This window comes from Patagioenas fasciata, chromosome 23, assembly GCF_037038585.1.
Source record: "Patagioenas fasciata isolate bPatFas1 chromosome 23, bPatFas1.hap1, whole genome shotgun sequence".
In the NCBI taxonomy this organism is placed as follows: domain Eukaryota; kingdom Metazoa; phylum Chordata; class Aves; order Columbiformes; family Columbidae; genus Patagioenas; species Patagioenas fasciata.
The window spans coordinates 5,231,244-5,251,488 of NC_092542.1; the positions used below are offsets into that span (position 1 = coordinate 5,231,244).

General features: G+C 43.9%; 1 protein-coding gene across 2 annotated transcripts in view; it reads left to right on the plus strand.

The window, feature by feature from the left end:
• Positions 1–20,245, plus strand: part of IFFO2 (intermediate filament family orphan 2) — a 41,143-nt gene that overhangs the window by 14,221 nt on the left and 6,677 nt on the right. Inside the window, exons 2-8 of one of the 2 annotated variants that reach the window (XM_065855119.2) lie at positions 10,351–10,411; positions 10,697–10,792; positions 12,915–13,055; positions 14,742–14,884; positions 16,937–17,057; positions 19,343–19,432; positions 20,060–20,190. In XM_065855119.2, the coding sequence (XP_065711191.1) occupies positions 10,351–10,411; positions 10,697–10,792; positions 12,915–13,055; positions 14,742–14,884; positions 16,937–17,057; positions 19,343–19,432; positions 20,060–20,190 (783 nt within the window). The remainder of the gene's footprint in view (positions 1–10,350; positions 10,412–10,696; positions 10,793–12,914; positions 13,056–14,741; positions 14,885–16,936; positions 17,058–19,342; positions 19,433–20,059; positions 20,191–20,245) is intronic. The other variant, XM_071798502.1, reaches the window with a different exon arrangement.

Sequence of the window (20,245 nt, forward strand, 5' to 3'; positions counted from 1 at the left end):
CTACTTCAAGATGTCCAGCTTCTGCTTCTTGTTTGTTCAGAGATGCTTGTACGTGTCTGTCAGACACACATAATGAAATTTAACCCCCCTCGCCATACCATAGGTGGGTAGATAAACACACAGCAGCTTCTCAGGAGTAGAGAATAATGGGCAGCTCTATTCTCTTCTTTGTCCCTTGGTTAAGTTTTATAGCGTCTGTCACTTTTTTTAGTAGTATTTTTTTCAGATGGTCATTAATCCAAGTCAATTCTTGACTAATTTTACAGCAATTTCATAGATGCCTGCACCAAAGCGTCAGGAAAAAAACACCTGAATGTTTGACATACTAAATTCCATAACATTGCAGCTTGTTGATAAGCAGAGTTGTAAAATAAATGTACATAGCCGATCGGCTGTCTTTAATGCAGGAGGTTTGTAGGAGTTATGTTTGCTAGAGATTGCCTTACATGGGAATTGGGTATTTGATAATTAACTTGTAGCTAGCAGCACTGTACAGGAATGTAATCCTGTGCTTTTCAGATTACCTGTTTCAAAATGAGTCAGAGTAATTACTTTATCTGCAGTTATGACAACAGTTTTACAGGAATGTAATGTTCTTTGGCTGGTTCCTAAGCTGCGCTCGCAGTTGTCTTCTGCAGGCCTGGAGTACGCGGAGCTCTTCTCTATAGTTCAGTGGCAAGTGAGATAAGGGTTTGCCGGATTAATGTGTAAAAGTGAGTGTTGTGCTGCTATTTTTCTAGAAAACAATTTGATCAGAGCTGACATGAGCGTGGACTCAGCTACAAGCTACAAATGAGACTATAGGACGATGGCTTTTGAGCCTGCTGCTGTGATCTCTCTAGAAAGAATAACACTATGATAATTAATAAATAATAAAAATACATAAGAAACAATAAATTGTAATTATAGAAGAAGAATAAGAATAGCAGCATGGGAAATAGCCTTGGAAATACAATGTTGTCCTCCAGTGTGGTGAAATCAGGATATGTCCGTCTTATTAAACTTCCTTTTTATTGTTAATAGTAATACACATAGAGAAAGGAAAGAAAATAAGCAGCTATACCTACAAAATGGGGGAAATGCCTTGGACTTCATTGATACAAGAGAAAGAGAACTAAGATTTTGAGCATTGTCCCAGGCTGATGTGGTAACTACAATAAAATATTTACACAGATGACTTAATTCTGCTCAGTTGAGCTAACAAGAAACCCAAAATGCAGCGCTCTGATTCTCATCTTGCCAAGAGCGTCACGCTGCCGTGATCTGTGTCAAATGGGCGTGTGGGTATAAATCTTATCAGATGTTTCGTAGTTAGACCTGATCGTATTTACTACTCCACGTGTGGGCTGTATTGGGTTCCTGGAATCAGAGCTGACTTGTCAAGTGAACTGTCTGTCTGTCTGTCTGACATTTTCTTGCAGAATACAATGTTGCTGCAGGTATTTGGAGGTGCAGAGAAGGTTCCACTCCCCAGCAATGTGCTGAATTCAGAGGAACTGTAGAAATGGAGTGTTCTGGTGGCACAGGGAACAGTCCTTACCTGCCTTAATGACCAAGAGCAGCTTGCTAGAAGTTGATATCCCAGGTAATTCAATTGTTTTGCAGCTCCCATCTCTCTGATGGGTTTCTGATAGCTGCAAGGCTGTCTCCATCAAACCAAGGACTGATGGCAGTAATTGGAAGTTTAAAGTTCATCATAACAGTTCCCTTTTGCATTTGAGAAACTGCTTTTAAGTGCAGTCGTCTTCTGTTTTGTACGTTTTCCCCCTCCCCACTTCTTAAGTCTTGGCCTAGTCTTGAGCTGTTGTTCTAGTTGCAGCCTGTTTTGTCTTTACCTTGCTCTCTTGGCTGCTTTTCCTTTATTGCACAGCGTAACTCTTTACCCCCTACCCCAAAGCAAGCCCACAGCCCAAACTTGTACATCTGAGCTGCTGTTTTTCCACAAGGCTCTTTAGTTCGAAGCCATTCTGGGCAAGCTTCAGTCACCGCTGAGCATACAGGAAAATGGAAGGCACACAGTCCCTGCCTTCTCATGTTACTGAGCAAAGCCCTCTCCCCTTCCCTGGGGTCTGCTGTACCCAGCGAAAAAACTGCATTTCAGCTGTCAAAAACTGCAATAGATCCACACCGCAGAATTATTTGTTCACGCTTAAGAGACGTATATTTGTTCAGGGGCTGTAAACACTGTCAGGAAGATTTTGACAGGAGTGAAAGATGAATTTAAGTGGGTGGTGCTGAGGGAAATACATCTGGCGTTAGCTCTGCCTGCAACGCTGCTGCAGCCTCTCAGTGCCCAGTGCGCTGTGCTCACAACTAAATGCAGCTTAGTTTATTATTGCTTGTGTTTGCGGTTGCTGGGACAGGCTGGGCACGGATTTGTAAACCTGTCTTTATACGCTTGCAGACATAAGAGGAGGATACAGAACGTGTTTGGCTTATCTTGTGTATTAGTTATCATATCAGGAATTGCATCATAAATCTTGCTTCTAGAGCTCGCAGTCTGATGGGGCCTTATCAGCTGGAGCCCTTGATGAGTAACCAGAAGTCATTTTGCTGCAGGAAATGGTTGTGTTCCTGTGATCAGCGCGATGGTTTAGAGGTGTGGAGGACGCTGGTGGTAAAACGTGATTTTTAATTGTCCTCTGATTCTAGACTATGGATACTCTATAAAGATAGAATAGACAGAGGCCTTTTGTGGTTTTGCTCCTCAAACTATAAAAATTCCATCCCTCCAAAGCAGTTATGATTTCCATATGCACGAGATGGATGGGAGCAGCAAACCAGCCGTGCAGAAATGTAAAGATGCTGTGAGTTTGCATGAAACCCTACAAATAATTACCTTACCTAATCAGGTTCATTTCAGGAGTGGGTACTCCTGGCCATTGCTGGTAGCAGTTGTGGTTTGGAATGCTTCTCACAGATCTAACTGTATTTAAAAATCATTTACAGCTGCAGAATAGGCAGGTTAGTGGTACGCAGGTTTGGGTTATGTTGTCATGGGTCTGATCTTTCACTTCAGGTGAATCCGCACTGGGTTTAGAGAAGCAAAGAGCAAGCAGGATGTGGGGAAAGAGGAAAACTGGATAAAACTTTTCCTTTCAATTAAAGTAACTCTCAGCAATTCCGGACTCTCTCCCACAGAATGGCTTAGGAACCAGGATGCTGAACAGGTTAGAAACACACGGGAAAATCAAAGGCTGCTTTTCATGGCACTGGTTCAGTTGAGGGCTCCAACACCCCCAGGTTCTGAGAGCAAGCTGAACTCAAGTTACTCAGTCAAGAGCAATGAGGCAATCAGGGAAGATGTTTTAGCCTATTTCCCAATCTACCTACAGTGAAAAAACACTTGATTATTACATGCAAGGCAGCAGTATTGCAAGTGAATTTGCTACTGTGTGAGATGGAAATAGACTGCCAACATGAATAGCCTTGGATGCACTGGGAAATGGAAGACTTACTATTATTTTCTTTTTCTTCACATGTTTAGCTATGAGGTTGAACAGAACTGAAGTTCATCATAGGTACTTTTGCATCATACAGAGCCCTTTGCAAGGACAGATCTGTGAAAACACCCAGCAGCAGCCTCACCTGCTGCTAAAACTGCTTTGAGTAACTATCTTGTGTCTTTGTTAATGGGCTTCTGTGTTTGGGGCTGGGTGCAAGTACAAAAGGAGAGGGCCACAGCTTCTCCAGGTATCCAAAGACATCTCAGATTTAACCCCAGCCTTTATTTAGTGCAGTGTCGTTTGCAAGAATAAGTCATGCAGGAGCCTATGACCTGTAGCTTAAAATGTATTTAATGTTGCTGTGAATACTGCAGAATTGTATGTGGATTCTCCTAATGGATTAAAAGCACCATAATTTTCTTTATAAAGGAATGCAGGCATGGAGGTTGCTTCTACTTGAAGTTGTTGAACTCTTGTGACATTATGCACGGCTTTTGTTTAAACACCTTGTGTGGTCAGGAACAAAACACAAATGAACTTGCCGATGATTTTTATTGTGGTTCCAGGAACAGGCTGGAGCATCTTTCCAGGTGTATGTAATCAGGAGGCATAATTAGGCAATGTTTTTATGTAGAGTAAGTCCTTGTAGTAATTCTCTTCACAAGCAATTGCTGTTGTTCAAAGGCCTGCGTGCTGTTTTAAGTCTAGAACAGGACTTTAATATTAAACCTTAGAATGAGACACCCAAGTAGGAACAGTGCGGAAGTTTCGAGTTCTGCTGGGCAGTGATTTGACCGGTATCATCCAGACCATTGGTACAGGTTCAAGAATACGCGCTCGACCGTCGCTCTGACGGGTGGGAAATTCGATGCTGTGGTGACTGACTTGTAGCAAAGAGCTTTTGCCGAGAGGATGGTGCTTGCAACAGGCAAACCCATGACTGCATTCGGGAGCGCCGCTGCTGTGTTACAGCCAGGCTTTAATGGAATCAGACGTCCACATTAAATTAATACGTTTACATGGAGCCCATCAACTAACATTTAATTTGCTTCAATAAGAAGTCAGGCATGCGGCATCGAAATGGTCTGTGCTTGGGATAATCTGGAAGAATCCTTGTATTACAGCATCTTAAAAATGCTCACTTAAACAAGAGGTAGCATTTGTGAATAAACTAATTGTTTAATGCAGGCTTATATCTAATTTAGTGCAAAATTAAGACTGAGCAGCAAAAGGATTCTACAAGCAGGGGGAATGGTGCTTAGTTTCTTTTTTTTTTTTCCCTTAACAAAAGAAAGGAGCCTTCATGGAGGTTTTTTAACGTGAAATCCATCTAGCATGGTCCAGTTCTTTTTAACTAACAGAACATGCAGACAGCTATTTGTGTTCACAATCCCAAGCTGCCTTCTTGCAGCCAGAGTGGTTCAGTGGTGTAGGTTCTTCTTTCAATTAAGAAACACCATTGCGAATGGTTAAACAGAAACTGATGCTGCAGCAGAATTTTAGTATCGTAAAGGTTTCTCTACATCTGTCCAGAAAGCCCTGGACATGATATTTTCTCATCCCCAACAACCACAGTGTGTTTCTCCCAAACAGCATATCCTGCCCAAACTTCTGTTGTGGCCGATTACAGGATTAGGCTGATGATCCTTTTGTGTGGCAACTGAAGTTTGTACATCTGATGGGCCGCTAAGTCCATTCAAATGAAATGTATAACAATCAGAGTTACAAACTGTAATGTTGGTAGTTATTATCTAGGTGTTGGAGAGGGGATTAGCGGGCGTGTTACTACAGACCCACGGTGAGAGGCGGCGTGTAATGACCGTGAGTAACGCGAAATGATTCAATCACTTCAACTTGTGCGTGGCAAGTGTTAAATCTCCTGCCAGCGCCGGTGCGCAGCGCGGTCCGCCTTGCCATTCATTGGGAGCTCTGACAACAACCTATGGGCGTCAAAAAGATCCCAAAACAACAAGCAGTGCTACCGCCAAGGAACGGGAGCACAGAAAACGTGGCTGTGCCCCGTGACGGCAGAGCACGAAGCCTCCCGGGCAGGCGTGATGACTTGGTCCTGCCATAGGTGGGTGTTTTGTTCTATCTCCTCACAGGTGTGTACATCAGAGGGTGCATCTGGGATGCTTCGGATCCAAGAGATGAGCAAGGCTGGCTGCACCTCGGGCCAAAAGTGGAATAGAGGTGTCTTAGCATGCAGGAAAAAATGACGCTGTTCCCTGAAGTAGCACTGACAGTTCGTCCCTTCACTATGTTGATGTTTTCAGGAATTATCAGCTGTTAGTATTTTTGTGCACATTTTATACTCATTGCTCAAACTAACACTTTTGTTTCCTGTTATGGACTTAAGCACTCGAGCTATTAGGTTTTCCTTTCTGCCACTGCTTTTGTCCCATAAGTGGGAAGACACTCCATCGATAACAAAATGCAGTGAAAAGCTTTGGAGTCAGTACCTGAGAGAATGACGGGGGAAAAACTTAAACCACTGTGGATGTTTTGTGTTGTTCTGTTTCTGTTTGGTGGTTTTCTTCTCTCCATAAAACTACCAGGAAGAAGGGTCTTCCTAAGGAGTTTTTTCTTACGGGGAAAATTGTATTGCCATTAAATGTTATTGGTGGAATATCGGCTTCCTTGAGGGAGGTATATTTTTACTGAAAGAAATAGTGCGGCTGATGCCATCAGGCATCATTAACTGACAACAGATCTACTTGTGCCTTTCTGCTTTGAGCAAAAAACATATTTAAAACACTAGGTTTATATCTGACATATTTTGTAAGCGCATTGTTTGTCGTCTAAATAATATCGTATGTCTAAAAATCCCGAGTTTTTAGAAGAAAATTGCTGAACAATTTTTGGAACGGCAATTTCTGTTCTAAAGAGGCTTTGTGAATGTACTCCGATGGGTAAGTGCTCTGGTCTGTATTCTTAAGCTTGACTTGATGATACTGGGAGAGAAGAAAGGAAGATGTTTGTGTTCCTTGATGCAGGGAAAGTGGTTTGGAGCCTGTTGTGTCAACATAGGTTGCTCAGTTTAATTTCATTAAGGCTTAAAGACTTAGAGAAGCTTTTCAGGGACACTGTCCAGTTCTGAGATGTCTCTGTGAGCCTTCTCCAGTGTAGGAGGTGATGTTGCTATGGGTGAACTGGTAGCCACTCTTCCAATTTCAAAGGAAACACGGAAGTTTGTGGTGTGACTCAGCTTTCCAAGAACCCCGCTTTAAGCAGTGTTAATCCCAGCTCACTATTCATGTGTTTTGTTTGCCTAATATCCTTGTAATGTCACTATTCCCGTTAAAGAAAACCAGCATCCTTTGTTCTCCTCTGAGCTGTGTCAGACGTGATGCAGGAGCAGTTTGGGGCCCGAAGCTGCGATGACCAAACGCTGCTGGAATGTAACGCGTCACATCTGGTAAAAGGGGAAGAGATCCAAAGCTTCCAAAATTCAGATTATTTGGGGGATGGGTAGGTGGTGGTTGGAACTAAAACATCCTTGGTGGGACAGGAAAGAAGGAAAAAAAGCTTGGTTAGATGTGAAATTCCTATTGCTGATTGATTGATTGATTTATTAAAGAAATAACTGAAAATATAAGAAGCAGCCTTGGAAGTCCAGTAGATTTGGATGGCAAGGTTTGCCTTTCTGGGTCAGGAATAAAGATTTTGGGATACAGCTGGAAATCCTAGCAATCGATGCATCTGAGCCAAGAATGAAGTGTACGTGAGAGCAGCAGGAGCAGCTGGCTGGTTCATATCCTGCAGCAAATCTGTGGCGACTGGTGTGTTTTTTAGCTTATAGCGTGTAAAACCATTTCCCTTTGGGTTTTATAGTCCTCGTCCTTCCTGCCACTGCTTCTCGTGTGGTTACCCAGCCGAGGGCTCACCTGCCCGCCCCCATTTACACTGCGGAGCTGGTTAATCAGGTGGCGTTTCCCTTTCCTCGAGACAAAGGCAGCAGCAGGTTCTGGTCCCTTCAGTGATGTTTTAGGCTGCACACGTGAGTGGCATCACGGGCTCTGCCTTTAGTCGGTAACTGAAGGAAAGTTATTGGTCACTGGAAGAATAATTTAGAGTATGTTTGAATATTAAAGACAGCAGAGCCATAGTTAGCGGGCTCCTTACCACCACTTCTGTTGGCATGTGTAGCAGCACAGCTGCCAAGGTCCCTTTTGAATTCCGTCTTGTGTGTTACAGCAAATACAGGATGATGATATGAATGAGCAATCTTTCTATTGTCTCACTTCCTCGGAAGTTTAAATGTAGAGAATTAATCCTCTGCTTCATTGTCAGCCTCCACCTTCCCATCCGTCTCCTTCCTCTCTTGGCTACAAAGTCTCCTGAGGTTTAAGTGTGAGGAGAAAGTAAGATTGTCGGGTTTAGCTGTTAAATGAGGTTAATCAGCTTGGTAGGAGGTGGGAGAAATGTGCTCTGAGGTTGAGAATATGATACTAATGGTTAGCAGGACCCTTATTATCAGTCCAGTGTAAAATTCCTTCTGTTAGGCATGCACTTTTTGGTTAAAAATTACCCAATTGTTTTATTGTTCCTATAATTAAGAGAAACACAGAAATTGTGGGGAAGGTGCGTATCAGTATAAAATAAGGCATCCTTTTCCTCTTCTCTTGAAGACACCGTCTTGAGTTCGACAGAAGGGAATTAGGGCTGCAAATCACTGTTCTGCAAAATGCACTTGAACTGGCACAAGGAGAAGCAATCGAACTACTGGAATTTCTGCAGGCTGAGGAAACTTGGTCTGAGCAGCCTCCGAGATGCGTAATTTTGGAGCCTGTCCAGAAAGGCTGAACTGCTGGGGAGGAATGCTAATATTTTTTGCTAGCTTTTGGCAGAGTCAGTAAAAATATGCAGAGACGCCTTCCAAAAATACGTCCCTCTCCGCAGAATGCACGACGCGCCGTAGGGCTGCAAATAATACAGGAGATAACCTGGATGCAGCCGGTATGCCTCACTTCAACAGTTAAAACCTTAAAGCAGCGTATCAGTTTTTGCAATGTCTGCTTGACTTCCATCCGTAACTGACAGCGGGCTGGCAGAAACACCAGGAGGAACGACTGGAGCCACACAACGCTCTCTAACAGAAGGAGACCATCTTACAGATTGCGAATATAATTCACTACTTTAATTAACTTCACCTTCTTGCCTTTAATATTAAAATCTGAAAACAAAGTTACTATTTTTATAGAAATGTACATGTAATTACTAGTAAAAAAATAAATAGGATATGGCAATATGAGCTAAAACATTTAATGACAAATGCAAATTTCAGCCGAAATATTTTACCCTGCTTGGCAGTAAATCGTTTTGCTGGGAAAAATATGCACAACAAGTCTTCCTGTGTAAATCAAACTTCAGCTGTAGAGTGGAGAACTCGCACGCTGTTACGTTGGATATTCACAGAATCCCAGAGTGTCAGGGGTTGGAGGGCCCTGGAAAGCTCATCCAGTGCAATCCCCCATGGAGCAGGAACACCCAGCTGAGGTTCCACAGGAAGGGGTCCAGGCGGGTTTGAATGTCTGCAGAGAAGGAGACTCCACAACCTCCCTGGGCAGCCTGGGCCAGGCTCTGACACCCTCACCCCCAACAAGTTGCTTCTCATATTTAAGTGGAACCTTTTGTGTTCCAGTTTGAACCCATTACTCCTTGTCCTGTCACTGGTTGTCACGGAGAAGAGCCTGGCTCCATCCTCCTGACACTCACCCTTTAGATATCTGTAAACATGAATGAGTCCCCCCTCAGTCTCCTCTTCTCCAGCTCCAGAGCCCCAGCTCCCTCAGCCTTTCCTCACACGGGAGATGCTCCACTCCCTTCAGCATCTTGGTGGCTGCGCTGGACTCTCTCCAGCAGTTCCATGTCCTTCTGGAGCTGAGGGGCCACAACTGGACACAATATTCCAGGTGTGGTCTCCCCAGGGCAGAGCAGAGGGGCAGGAGAACCTCTCTGACCTACTGACCACCCCCTTCTAACCCACCCCAGGTACCATTGGCTTCCTGGCCACAAGGGCCCAGTGCTGGCTCATGGTCACCCTGCTGTCCCCAGGACCCCCAGGTCCCTTTCCCCTACACTGCTCTCTAAATAGGTCATTCCCCAACTTATACCGGAACCTGGGATATTCCTGCACCACAATAGCAGGAAAGCGCTGATGTAGCCCATGTGTCATCCTGGCACTGCACTCATCTGATTTGATTTAATTAATGTTTTTATTTAATAGATTTCTGGGCCTGTGGTTTGCCATGTTCAGTTAAACTATAAAAAGTGTTGAAGTAGCAACAGAAATTATCATGCTGGTGCTCAGATGATGTCCACAGGATTATTTTAATCACGTGGCATCCAAAGTTTCTTTCCCAAAGCGTCGTTCCTGTTGTTGTAGCAGACTGGGTTTGGTGATCCAGTTTGCAGCTGTGATCCCGCTCCGCCCCTGCAGCGCTGCAGCAGCAGCGAGCTGGGGACGCTGCGTTCGAGGATGTTTGCCCGAGTCCTCTCCTTCCAACTGCGGTGCTGAGAAATCCCTCACGCATGGAGATTATAGAGGATTTTCATGTAGAAGTCACATAAACCTATGAATTCATTGGACTGAACGGATCAATAGTAAGGCGGCTGATTCAGATAACTGACCTTCACCTGATTCTTTTTGCACTGAAAATTTCCCAGCCTTATTTGCAACCAAATATTGCACAGAGGAGCAGATAGAGCGCTGGTCCCAATGAAAGTGGGTTTAGCTTTTATTCACTTACAGACTTCATGTTCCTGATTTGCGGGTGTACAAGCGAGAGGGACCATCTGCTGTACATTTCAAATAACTGTCATCACCTTACAGCTACCAGAAGACTTGTGATTTGTTTTTTTTCCGTAATTAACACTTCACTTGCAAATCTTTGTCTCTCAGATGGGAAGAGGAACTGACGAGAAGAATGAGTCTGGAATCTATGGTAGAAACCTTGCGAGAGGTAAGTTTTGCATAGTGTGTATTGATAGGTATGGGGTTTCTCTGCACCTTTTATTACGCTAGTAATATTTTGAGGTTTTTTTTTTAGTTAAAAATCTATCTTGTAGTTAGAGCAGCTGACTGTATGCTAGAGAATAGTGTTAGTGTTAATATTTGGAAGCCGAAGCAGGCAGAATTTTGTGACAAAGTGAACCGCGGGAGTGGGGAGGTGCCTTGTCAGCCCTGTCGGGGTCATGCGAGGAAACGCGTGTCGCCCTCTTAATTCTTTGTGTGCTTTCTCTGGCAGGAGGCGCAGGAAGCGGAAGCTCTCCAGGAGGAGTTAAATGAAAAGATTGAGAGGCTGAAAGCAGAACTTGTGGTCTTTAAGGGTCTGATGAGTGATGTAAGTACACAGGAGAGCGGAACAGCCGACTCCCACCGCCTCTGTGAGATGCGTGTGTCATGCAAATGGCTTCATTCATAAAAAGGTTCTGGTTTTAGTGAGTGCCGCTTCATAGTTAGCGTTATGGCTGCCTCGATGACCTAATGCATCGGACAGATCACCCTTCCCCCTGCTTCCCGTCTGGTCTGTGGAGATGCATTAACTCGCCGCTTAACCCATAACCCGGACTCTTCCCTCCCTTCCCCGTTCTGCAGCCGTGGCAAAAACTAAAATGTTGGAGAAGTGGCAGGTGAGGGCGAAGGGCTCCTCAGCGATGGTGCAGCACCGGCTGCTGCTAACAAGGGGATTTTGCTCCCAGTCACAAAAAGTCACCTTCAAAAAGGAGCATGTATGTGTTTCCCAACTCCTTTTATGAAAGCTCTGAAGGGATTAACCCACTATCACTGGTTCAGGTATCTGACTTGGTTCCCAGTGCTGCTTTGACCTAATTTATTTATATTTTTTTAAATCCTTGTTTTCTTAGGAAGTTCCATAGAATCTTTCCTGCAGAACTGGGAGATCTTTTAGGCTACAACTGAGGAATTTTTTCTTATATTTAGACATACCGAGAGCATGTATACATGCAGTTATCTAGTAAGATAAGCCGGGTGAACGTTAAGTAAGGTGCCTTTCTCTGTAAGACTGAAGTAGTGCTGATCCAAGTTGTGTAATGAATATGTCCTATTACGTTTATTCTGTAATTTTGGGTAAAACTGCTTCCTTCTGTCTTCATACAAACCTGCAGAACCTGCTCCCTGGTGTCAAATACATTCTCTCAGGGCCGCTAGATGGGTTCATGTGAAATTCGGCAATTAGCTGTCTCTTCTTTTGGTGTCTAATTGAGAAAAGGCATGCATGGTTAGAGGCAGTGTGAAAGGGAGAAACTCGTCAGGGCTGTATCACTGGGATTTCTTCACCGAGGAAGAGATGTTGCTCGGTGTGTACAAAAAGGGTGGTGGTGAATGCAAACATCCTCCTCAACCTGCGAGAAAGTGCATTATAGGCTTTGCAAACTCTGCAAGGAAGAAGGAAGCCTAAGGAAAGCACTGAGAATGCTTGTGTTGAATCCCTCTGTGTAAATATTTAGAGCAGAGAAACGCAAAATGTTGGCCTGTGACTCTCGCCTTCCTGTGGAAAAGAAACCCTGGTACCTATTGGGCTGATAGGATTGTCTCTAAATTGTCCAAAGGTGGTTGACAGGGGCTGGAGAAGAACTCTAATAACTTAAAAACCAAACAAACAAAAAACAACCCTAAGCTTTCTTCTCGGGAAAAGGATTTAGTGTTTAAGAAAGCTCTGCAAAGAGTTTTTCTGCTTTTCTGCTCGAAGTGGAAGCATTTCCTAGCCCCTGAAGTGATACTTTGCAACAGGGTAAGTCTCATCTAGGCTGGAAAATAGGCTTTTTGTGGAACAATCCTTCTTCATAATGAGCCAGCTGTACTGTCTGAGTGGGAGTATCTCTTATAGATTATGTTTATAATTACTGTTCAGGGTGAAGCAAGACACAGTATTTTTCATGGAGAACTTTTCCTGGGCTGGAAGCCAGGCTAATGCCAATGAGGAGGATTTTCAGTGTCACAAGCTTTCATGGATCTCTTTAGATCCAGTCTTGATTTTAGGTTTTCATGGTATGTATGAAGTTGCCGTGTAGCCTGGATTCTGTTTTAGGAGCAGCTTTTCCTGGCAGGCACCGTTTTTCTGTCTGAAAGGGAGGGAGGTTTGCACACTCAGCAGATTTTAGATTCCGTTCTGTTCTGCACATGCTCAACAGGGTTTTTCTCCTCCTTTTTAAGAGCACTATTGACCCATAAAAGTGTACTGTTGCCACATGTAGCAGCTGTTTTGGGGTGGGTATAGGGTTTTTTGGTGGCAAATCAAGTTGAAATTTTATTAGAATTGGATATGAATGTTAATTGTTAGCTGTCCAGTCTCTTTAGATTGTCTGTGTACTGCCTTTCCCGGAGAACACGATGTAATAATGTTTAAGAATGGTATGCCCTGGGGTTAGAGAGATACTGTGGGGTATCTCCTCTTTCCTGAACTGTATAATAATAGAAGATAATCACTACTGTCCTTCCTGCAGCCCATGACAGACCTGGACACAAAGATTCAAGAAAAGGCCATGAAGGTGGACATGGACATCTGTCGGCGAATCGATATCACAGCCAAGCTGTGCGATGTCGCGCAGCAGCGCAACTCGGAAGACGTTTCCAAGATATTCCAGGTGATTAGGCCATGAATTTTCCATAGGGTAGGACAAGAGGGAGCAGTGTTGAGGAGTGTGGTCCAGGTCGTTTGCCTTTTCTTGAAATCTCTCTGTGTAGCCATATTTTCGTCTTTCTCAGTCTTCAAGCGTAGCTCTCTTCTGCAGAAACGCTAGTTCGAAGAGCACAAAATTTAGAGAGTTTAAATAAAGAAGTCTCAGGGTGACCTTTAAGACATGCTGTTAGTCTGATGCTAGACTACAATTAATGCAGGGGGGAAATAAAAGCATTACAGAGTCTCGGTTTGTACACATGGCTTCCTCACATTTGTTCCCTTCACAAGTGAGAAGTTTTAAGCTTGTAGAGCCGTCATCTAAATGTTCTTATTTCTGGCTCAAGCCGCATGGCCAGAAATAACGCTTCTGACTGCTTGGTGAGACTGGAAACTCCGGTTGCTTTCCTTGAGCTGTTGTGGCTCCTTGGTGCCGGTAGGAAAGTCGTTTGATTTGCTCGGAAAGCGAGCAGCTCCAGCTCTGTGTGGAGCAATCCTGTAACTCCCAATGCAGCTGGACTTGTGTCATAGCTGCAGTTTCAGTTGTGATTAACCCAGCTTCCTTCTGCGTCGATTTAAATGTGTCTGCAGTCTTTCAATAAGTCTGATGCTTTTCTCTGTGTAGCGATGCCATATAGTGCGCTAAGTGCCATACAAAAACCACCGTAAAAGATCCTTGTGGTCTCTACTGGTTGTGCTTTCTGGCTATAGTGAAGTAGCCAAAATGTTTGATTTTTTTATTTTTGTTATATATCCCAGAAGATTCAAACTTCCTTATTGGAAACTATTCTTTTTCTAGCAAGTTGAGCCATTGAATCGTGCTAGTGGTTCCTTCTCGTCTTTGAGTAGAAATGCTTTGTCTTTCTGCTCAAAGATAACTCCAAAGCACGCCTTTGGTCGAGCATGCAGTGGTTAAAATGATTGGCACAGACAATACCAATAAGGGACGGCTTATGTGCCAAGTAGAGGAAAAACGACAGTTAATTTGGGAGCAAACTGTGTGTTTGTGGCTCTGTGGCACCATCTGTGAATGTCGTCGATGTTCCCAGTCCTCAGATGAAGACGTGATCTTTGCAGGGGTATCTGTCCCTGCGCATGTACAAACTGCATTTCTTTGAGGTTGTCTCGGTGTTTCTGTGGCCCAGTTAACCCTTCTTTTGTCAACCTGAAGAGCAGCAGCCTGCTGGGCTGGGAATAGCAGCTCTCTAGAAAGGTTTCCTGTCTACTTTTTGGTGGTGGTTCGACGCTGGGAGCTGCAGTGGTGGCAGGAGAGGGAGAGTTCTGTCATTGCTCTCGAGCCTGCTGCCTGGGCCCTCCCGCAAGCTTAACGCTTTGACCCTGTGTCATTCTAACCTCTGCATGTCCTCTGGTGGGTCCTGGACTGGTGTCGGTGACCAGATGAACTTGTGTAGAGCGCTGGCAGCCTGCAGCTTGCTTTGCTCTCCGCTCCTCCAAACTGCTTCCCTGTGCTCTGTGTTCACCACTCATTAACAGACGCAACTCCTGTCCTGAATACGAGCAACCCCCGAATTGCCCGGGAGCTGATGAACAGTTATATTTGCTCAAACCTAATGCCTGTCCTTCTTTATTCCCACCCCTCACGGTGCAGCACCTCAGTTGAACCTTCTAGTTACTGCTCTTCTCTCCAATTAAGGTGGCTTCCAAGAAGAAAGACCGCAAGCTCACGTCTGACGACGACCTCTCTGAGCAGGATGGAGACAACGGCAGGTTCTCTGACGATGAGGTCAGCTGCTCCTTGAACATCACGGATGAAATGAAGCGGATGTTTAATCAGCTGTGAGTATCGTGGGCCGCGTGGGGAGAATCTATTCCGAAATGCAGATTTAATCACAGAATCCCAGAATGTTAGGGATTGGGAGGGACCTCAAAAGGTCATCTAGTTCAGTACCCCTGCTGGAGCAATCCCAGAACTCATTGAGTTATTTCTATATGCTTGCAGAAGTATTATTTTCTTCCACCCGGTGCTCACTAGGAGTTGAACCCGAGCTGCCAGGATGGTGCATACTCCAAGGAAGTTCAAATAGAATTAACAGAAGCTTATTTTTCTTCCTCTCTTGAACAGAGGAGGTCTGACTTTCCCAGAGGGGAGAATTCCCTGTGTTTTCCCACACAATGGGGGACAGTATTTAATGTACAGTACACCAGAAATTCCCTAAGTAGCATTAGCTCCTCTTCTGCTGTCAGTTAGTGCCAAAAGTTCTGTTTTCAGGGGCCGTGTCTCTTTCCGCCTGAATTTCATGCATAGGGGGTGTGTTTTTTACAAAAGTTGTAGGTAACTCCATTTGTTAGGACTCTTGTTTTAATGTCTTTAGGCCTTTATTAATATTCAGTGTAATAAATACAGATTTTTGACTTCTCCACTGCTAGAATTCAGTGTGACAGCAGATAATGTGGGTTTTTTAGACAAGCAAGAGGCTAAAATTTAGCTACTAGGTTGGTAATGCATTTAGGTTTGGGGTTTGTTCTTAAAGCTGTGCTGTGATACCCAGTTTTTAGTGGTGTTGCTAATGCCATTCTTATCTCCTGGTCCTTATTTGGCACATAGTGCTGCAGGAATCTTGTTACATGCAAATGGGGTTGATGTAGAACAGTGTTCATGACTTAATGAGGATATCTAAGGATACCTGGGTTTTGGGGGCTTTGTGAGGTAGAAAAGACTATTTTACAAATAACTGAATAGCTTGTCTCATTAACAGAAACTGAAAGCAACCTGCATTTTATCTATAATGAACTTAATCTTTAGGTGTGTAGTAGTAAGAACTCCAAATGCAGTTGGCTTTGAGCGGTGTGTATGGCTAAAAGCAAGCAGCAGTCGGGGCTTCCTGACAGGGATAGCTCTTGCAAAAAGAAACCGCTTTGAAGAAGGTGAATTGCAAAAGGCATAACCACGTATGTCCAAGTTTATTGGATTTTTCAAGAATTATTTTTTAAAAGTCATGCTGAGCATAGACAAATAGTCTGTCTCTTTTGCCAAGCTCTTCAGCCTCCTAAGGACAGCATCGGTCTGGGCTTCCGGCCTGAGATGTTATCTGCTTCAAAGGAAGTGAGCTAAAGTAGCAAAAATGAATCCATCTGAAATGAGCAGACTGCTTCTGGGAGCAAGTTCAGACTTTGTCAGGCCTCCTTAACAAAGACAAGAAGCAGCTACTCGTGTTTCACCCTGCTCCGTTCAAACCAAAAGGGACTGAGTGCCTTCGGAAACTTGTCTTTCTTGCACAACTGACCAAACAACAGTGTTAAAGGCCATGCTCGCCACTGTTTGCTCTCAGTCTTAAGTGGCTGTAGTAGTATCTTTGTTTTTCAAGTCAACAATAAGTATTTATACTCACCTTGCGCGTCGTTTTGGGGTTCAGTTTTATCACAGCTCTTACTTTTGAAAATAACATTAAGTGCTGCAGGGAAAACGTTGGCTGAGCTTCAACCTGAAAATCAGCAGGGAGTCTTCTAGTGGCTGTTTCTTGTAAAATCCCTTGAACTGTTTGGGCTTATTTTCCCATGTTATAAAAGAATAGCGTAAAACATTTTTGTGGTTTTGCAAAACCAGGGGAAACTAATGTGCAGCACCATCTGGAGGACAGAGCTGGGCTGTGTGCTGGAACCAGGGACAGGACAAGGAGCTCTTATTGTGCTCCAGGGTGGCAAAGAGCCCAGGAACAGGGACTTGGACAGTGGCAAAGCCTGCTTGTAACAACCACGAGGCTTTTCAGCCGCTGCATTGTCTCCTTCATTCAGTTCTCATAGTCTCTTTTTTTCTAGAAGATTAATTAAAGGACGGGGGGAGTGGGGCTGGAGTGCTTTTCACTCATGCTTTTCCTGTTATCTTAACAGTCGTGAGACATTTGATTTTGATGATGACTGCGATAGTTTAACATGGGAGGAGAATGAGGAAACGTTGCTTCTTTGGGAAGACTTCACAAACTGCAATCCTTCAATTGACCTCCAAGGAGAGGTGAGTTTATATCCATTATTTTCTTGAGCTATTCTCTATAGAAACTGTATCCCTCAGCTGCTCTTTTAGCCATCTGAGCCTTTGGATGTTTGACTGGTGATCTAGTTTGCCACGCAAACTTGCTTTGATTTTTAAAATCCTCTTAGTGCTTTCTCTCTATGGTTGCTTTTCAGTCTGTGCAATCAGTTCATTTGCCAAACTTCATTTCCTCTGCTCCTTCAAACCGAGTCTTTAAAAGTACCAAGCGAGTGTCAAAAGAGGCAACACATCTCGCTGTTCAGGAGCATCACACAATCTGTCACCCTAAGCAGTCGCTTATCTAAAGCCCTATATCTTCCACACAGTGTCTCATTTTCTCTAGATCATCATTCACACTTTAATTGTCAAAATAGTACACGTAGTGTGGGGGATAATATTGCGCAGTTATTCTGGTGGGAAGAAAAATAAGCTCGGTCTGGTCTGTGGAAGATGGTAAAGTCTGTATACTCCATCCCAAACAAAGGAGCTGTGGTTGCTGGACTGTGTAAGGCCCCGGGGATCTTCTGAACCTGTGAATCTTGTGCTTCCATCTTCCCAGTCAATAGGAATCTCCTGGTGTTGGTGGATAATAAACAGCTTGCATTTAGTCCTCAAGATCCCACACGCCGTCAGCTAATGGCTGCGTGCTGCCTCGTTCAGGGACTCCTGAGCCTTTTTAAACAGACCTAAAGACAGATTGAAATTCCAAGGTCTGGCTTTGCGCAGGTCATCTTAAAGGTGACGCTATTATTTAATTACTGAGTAGCATGAGAGCAGTAGGTAAGAAATAACCCTGCCTTCCTCCATCAGTGCTGGTGTGGAAAGGTGCTGAGGCAGCAACCTCCTGAATATTGTCTTGTGTTGACTGCCGGGTGTGTTTAATGTACATCTTCCCGTTTGTGGATCGTCTGGCGTGCTCTGAAACTGCGGAGATTACCGAGAAGTGCTGGGACTGCAGAAAGCAGCGTACTTAGCTACACGGCGTCTTTGGAGCAGGGAGAGTGGCAGGGCAACAATGTGTGGCCACGTGCTGGAATTAGTGACAGATTTATTTGCATATACCCATGTATGCATGTATAAGCATAGCTATCAGAGGAATATTGCCGAACTCAGACCTTCCGTGCGAAAACTCTGAAGGTTTTAAGAAGCTTAAATCCTTCTAAATGAAAATTATACAAGGAAAGGGTAGATTTGTCTTGTAGATGGAGATTCAGAATAAAGACTGCTCCGTCTGTGCCTGGTCTTTAACATAGTGCTTTACATCCCTGAATCTTCCTTCCACGGGCTTTATTCCTTTCAAGTTCTTACACCGTGCCCTAGCACCTTCTTTTCTGACCTTCCTTAAAGCGCTTCTGCATATAAAAGGATAAGTGGAATGATTCGTGTAGCTCTAGGCTGGGTAGCCTGACATGGAGAGCAGGTACGATCCTGATAAAGCTGCCACAGATGTGGCCAAACGATGGAAACACAATTAATACTCCCTAAACTGATGATGATTTTTTTTTCCTGGAAAAGGGAGGTAGGTAATAAGATAAGAGAGAACAATTATATTGTTTTAGCATCTTTGCGACATGCTATTTATTTTGTAGCCCAGACTGCACTTGTCAATCCAAAGCAAGGATGATACAGGAGCTGGTGCCCAGCAGGATGTTTCCTTTGGGACAGCACATGTTCTTAGGTGCAGTATTTTCATGGGTAGTGTGCTGGGGTGAGCTTGCTTTATCTAGCAGTGAAGAATTTCAATAGGAAGGAATGCATACAAAGCATACGTGTGAGGTAATGGAGACTGAAAGTACTCAAGAGTAATAGTATGGAATTGGAAAATGAGAATTCCAGTGCAAAGCTGTACATAGTGCTGTGGTCAGTGCAAGGAAGGAATGAGTTTCATGGCTGGTGAGCAATTATAACCTATCTAAGTGTGAGCAGACGGAGAAGGGTTCAGGAAAATCCCTGGTTTTGGTTCTTTGGCATGCGCCAGGTCTATGTGCTTAATTGCTCGAGCCTTGGTTTCCAGGTTCCTTGATCAGAGCCTTTATCTTTGTGTGTCCAACGCCGTGGTCATGGTACAAAGATGTGTTTCCTGGTATGTCAGTTTTGAGAAGCAGAATATTCCTTCCGTGGATAAAAATGTATTGAAAAAAAATCTTTGCATGAAAAAGCAGAACAACTTGCATTTCTGAATGAAGTTAAATAAGAAAATCTTCAGTCTGCTACCGAATTCCTTGTTAGGTTCTGGCTAATTCTTTGTGTCCTTCTTTCCCCTGCAGGAAGAAAACCTGGGAAACTTGATCCATGAAACAGAGTCTTTCTTTAAAACGAGAGACAAGGAATACCAAGAAACAATAGGGCAGATAGAGGTAAGGAAGTGGTTCATAGCCACGTGAATTGTTTCTAATGGATAAAAACAGGCAATGTTTAGGTCCTATATACCCACAGAGGAAAGGTGGAATATCTCTAGATCTAAGAATGCAAAGGTGTTTTTCTTTGATATGCCCTTGGTATTTTTCCTAAATACCATTCTCTGTACAGCATTATTGTTGTGTAAGCAGAAATCTGTAGCCAGTGGAGAGAGAACCTTCAGAACAAAGAGAATAAAAATGCACTATTATTCTTTTTCCCCTATTTGTCTTGCACATCCACCGTCACCCTGGGAAATGCTTTACAAGACGTGGCCTCCAAGGTTGCCAGACACAACAGCTGTAGCTTCGCGCAGTCTCTGCCCTGCCTAGAATATGCTTTCATTAATTACTGTTGACAAACAAGATGCCAAGCAGCAGAAAAAACCACTCAGGGCTGTTTAAAAAGAGTGTTGAGCTGGTTTTAAACTGAGGTCGCGCATACATTGGGCGGGTGTTCTGGTTTTGCTCTGGGCAGCTTCAGCATCCCCACCAGTTTGTGAAATGGAGTGAAGCTGGGAGAAGCTGCTAACGAGTCACCTCTGGCTGATTATTTCCTCTTTATTTTGTTTCTCCTATTTCTTACAGCTGGAATTGGCCACAGCCAAGAGTGACATGAATCGCCACCTTCATGAATATATGGAAATGTGTAGTATGAAAAGGGGCCTGGATGTACAAATGGAAACCTGTCGTAGGCTTATCAAAGGCTCAGCTGACAGGTAGTAAGATATTCCCATTCTGCCTCGGATGCTTCAGGGATTTATTTTGCTCTTG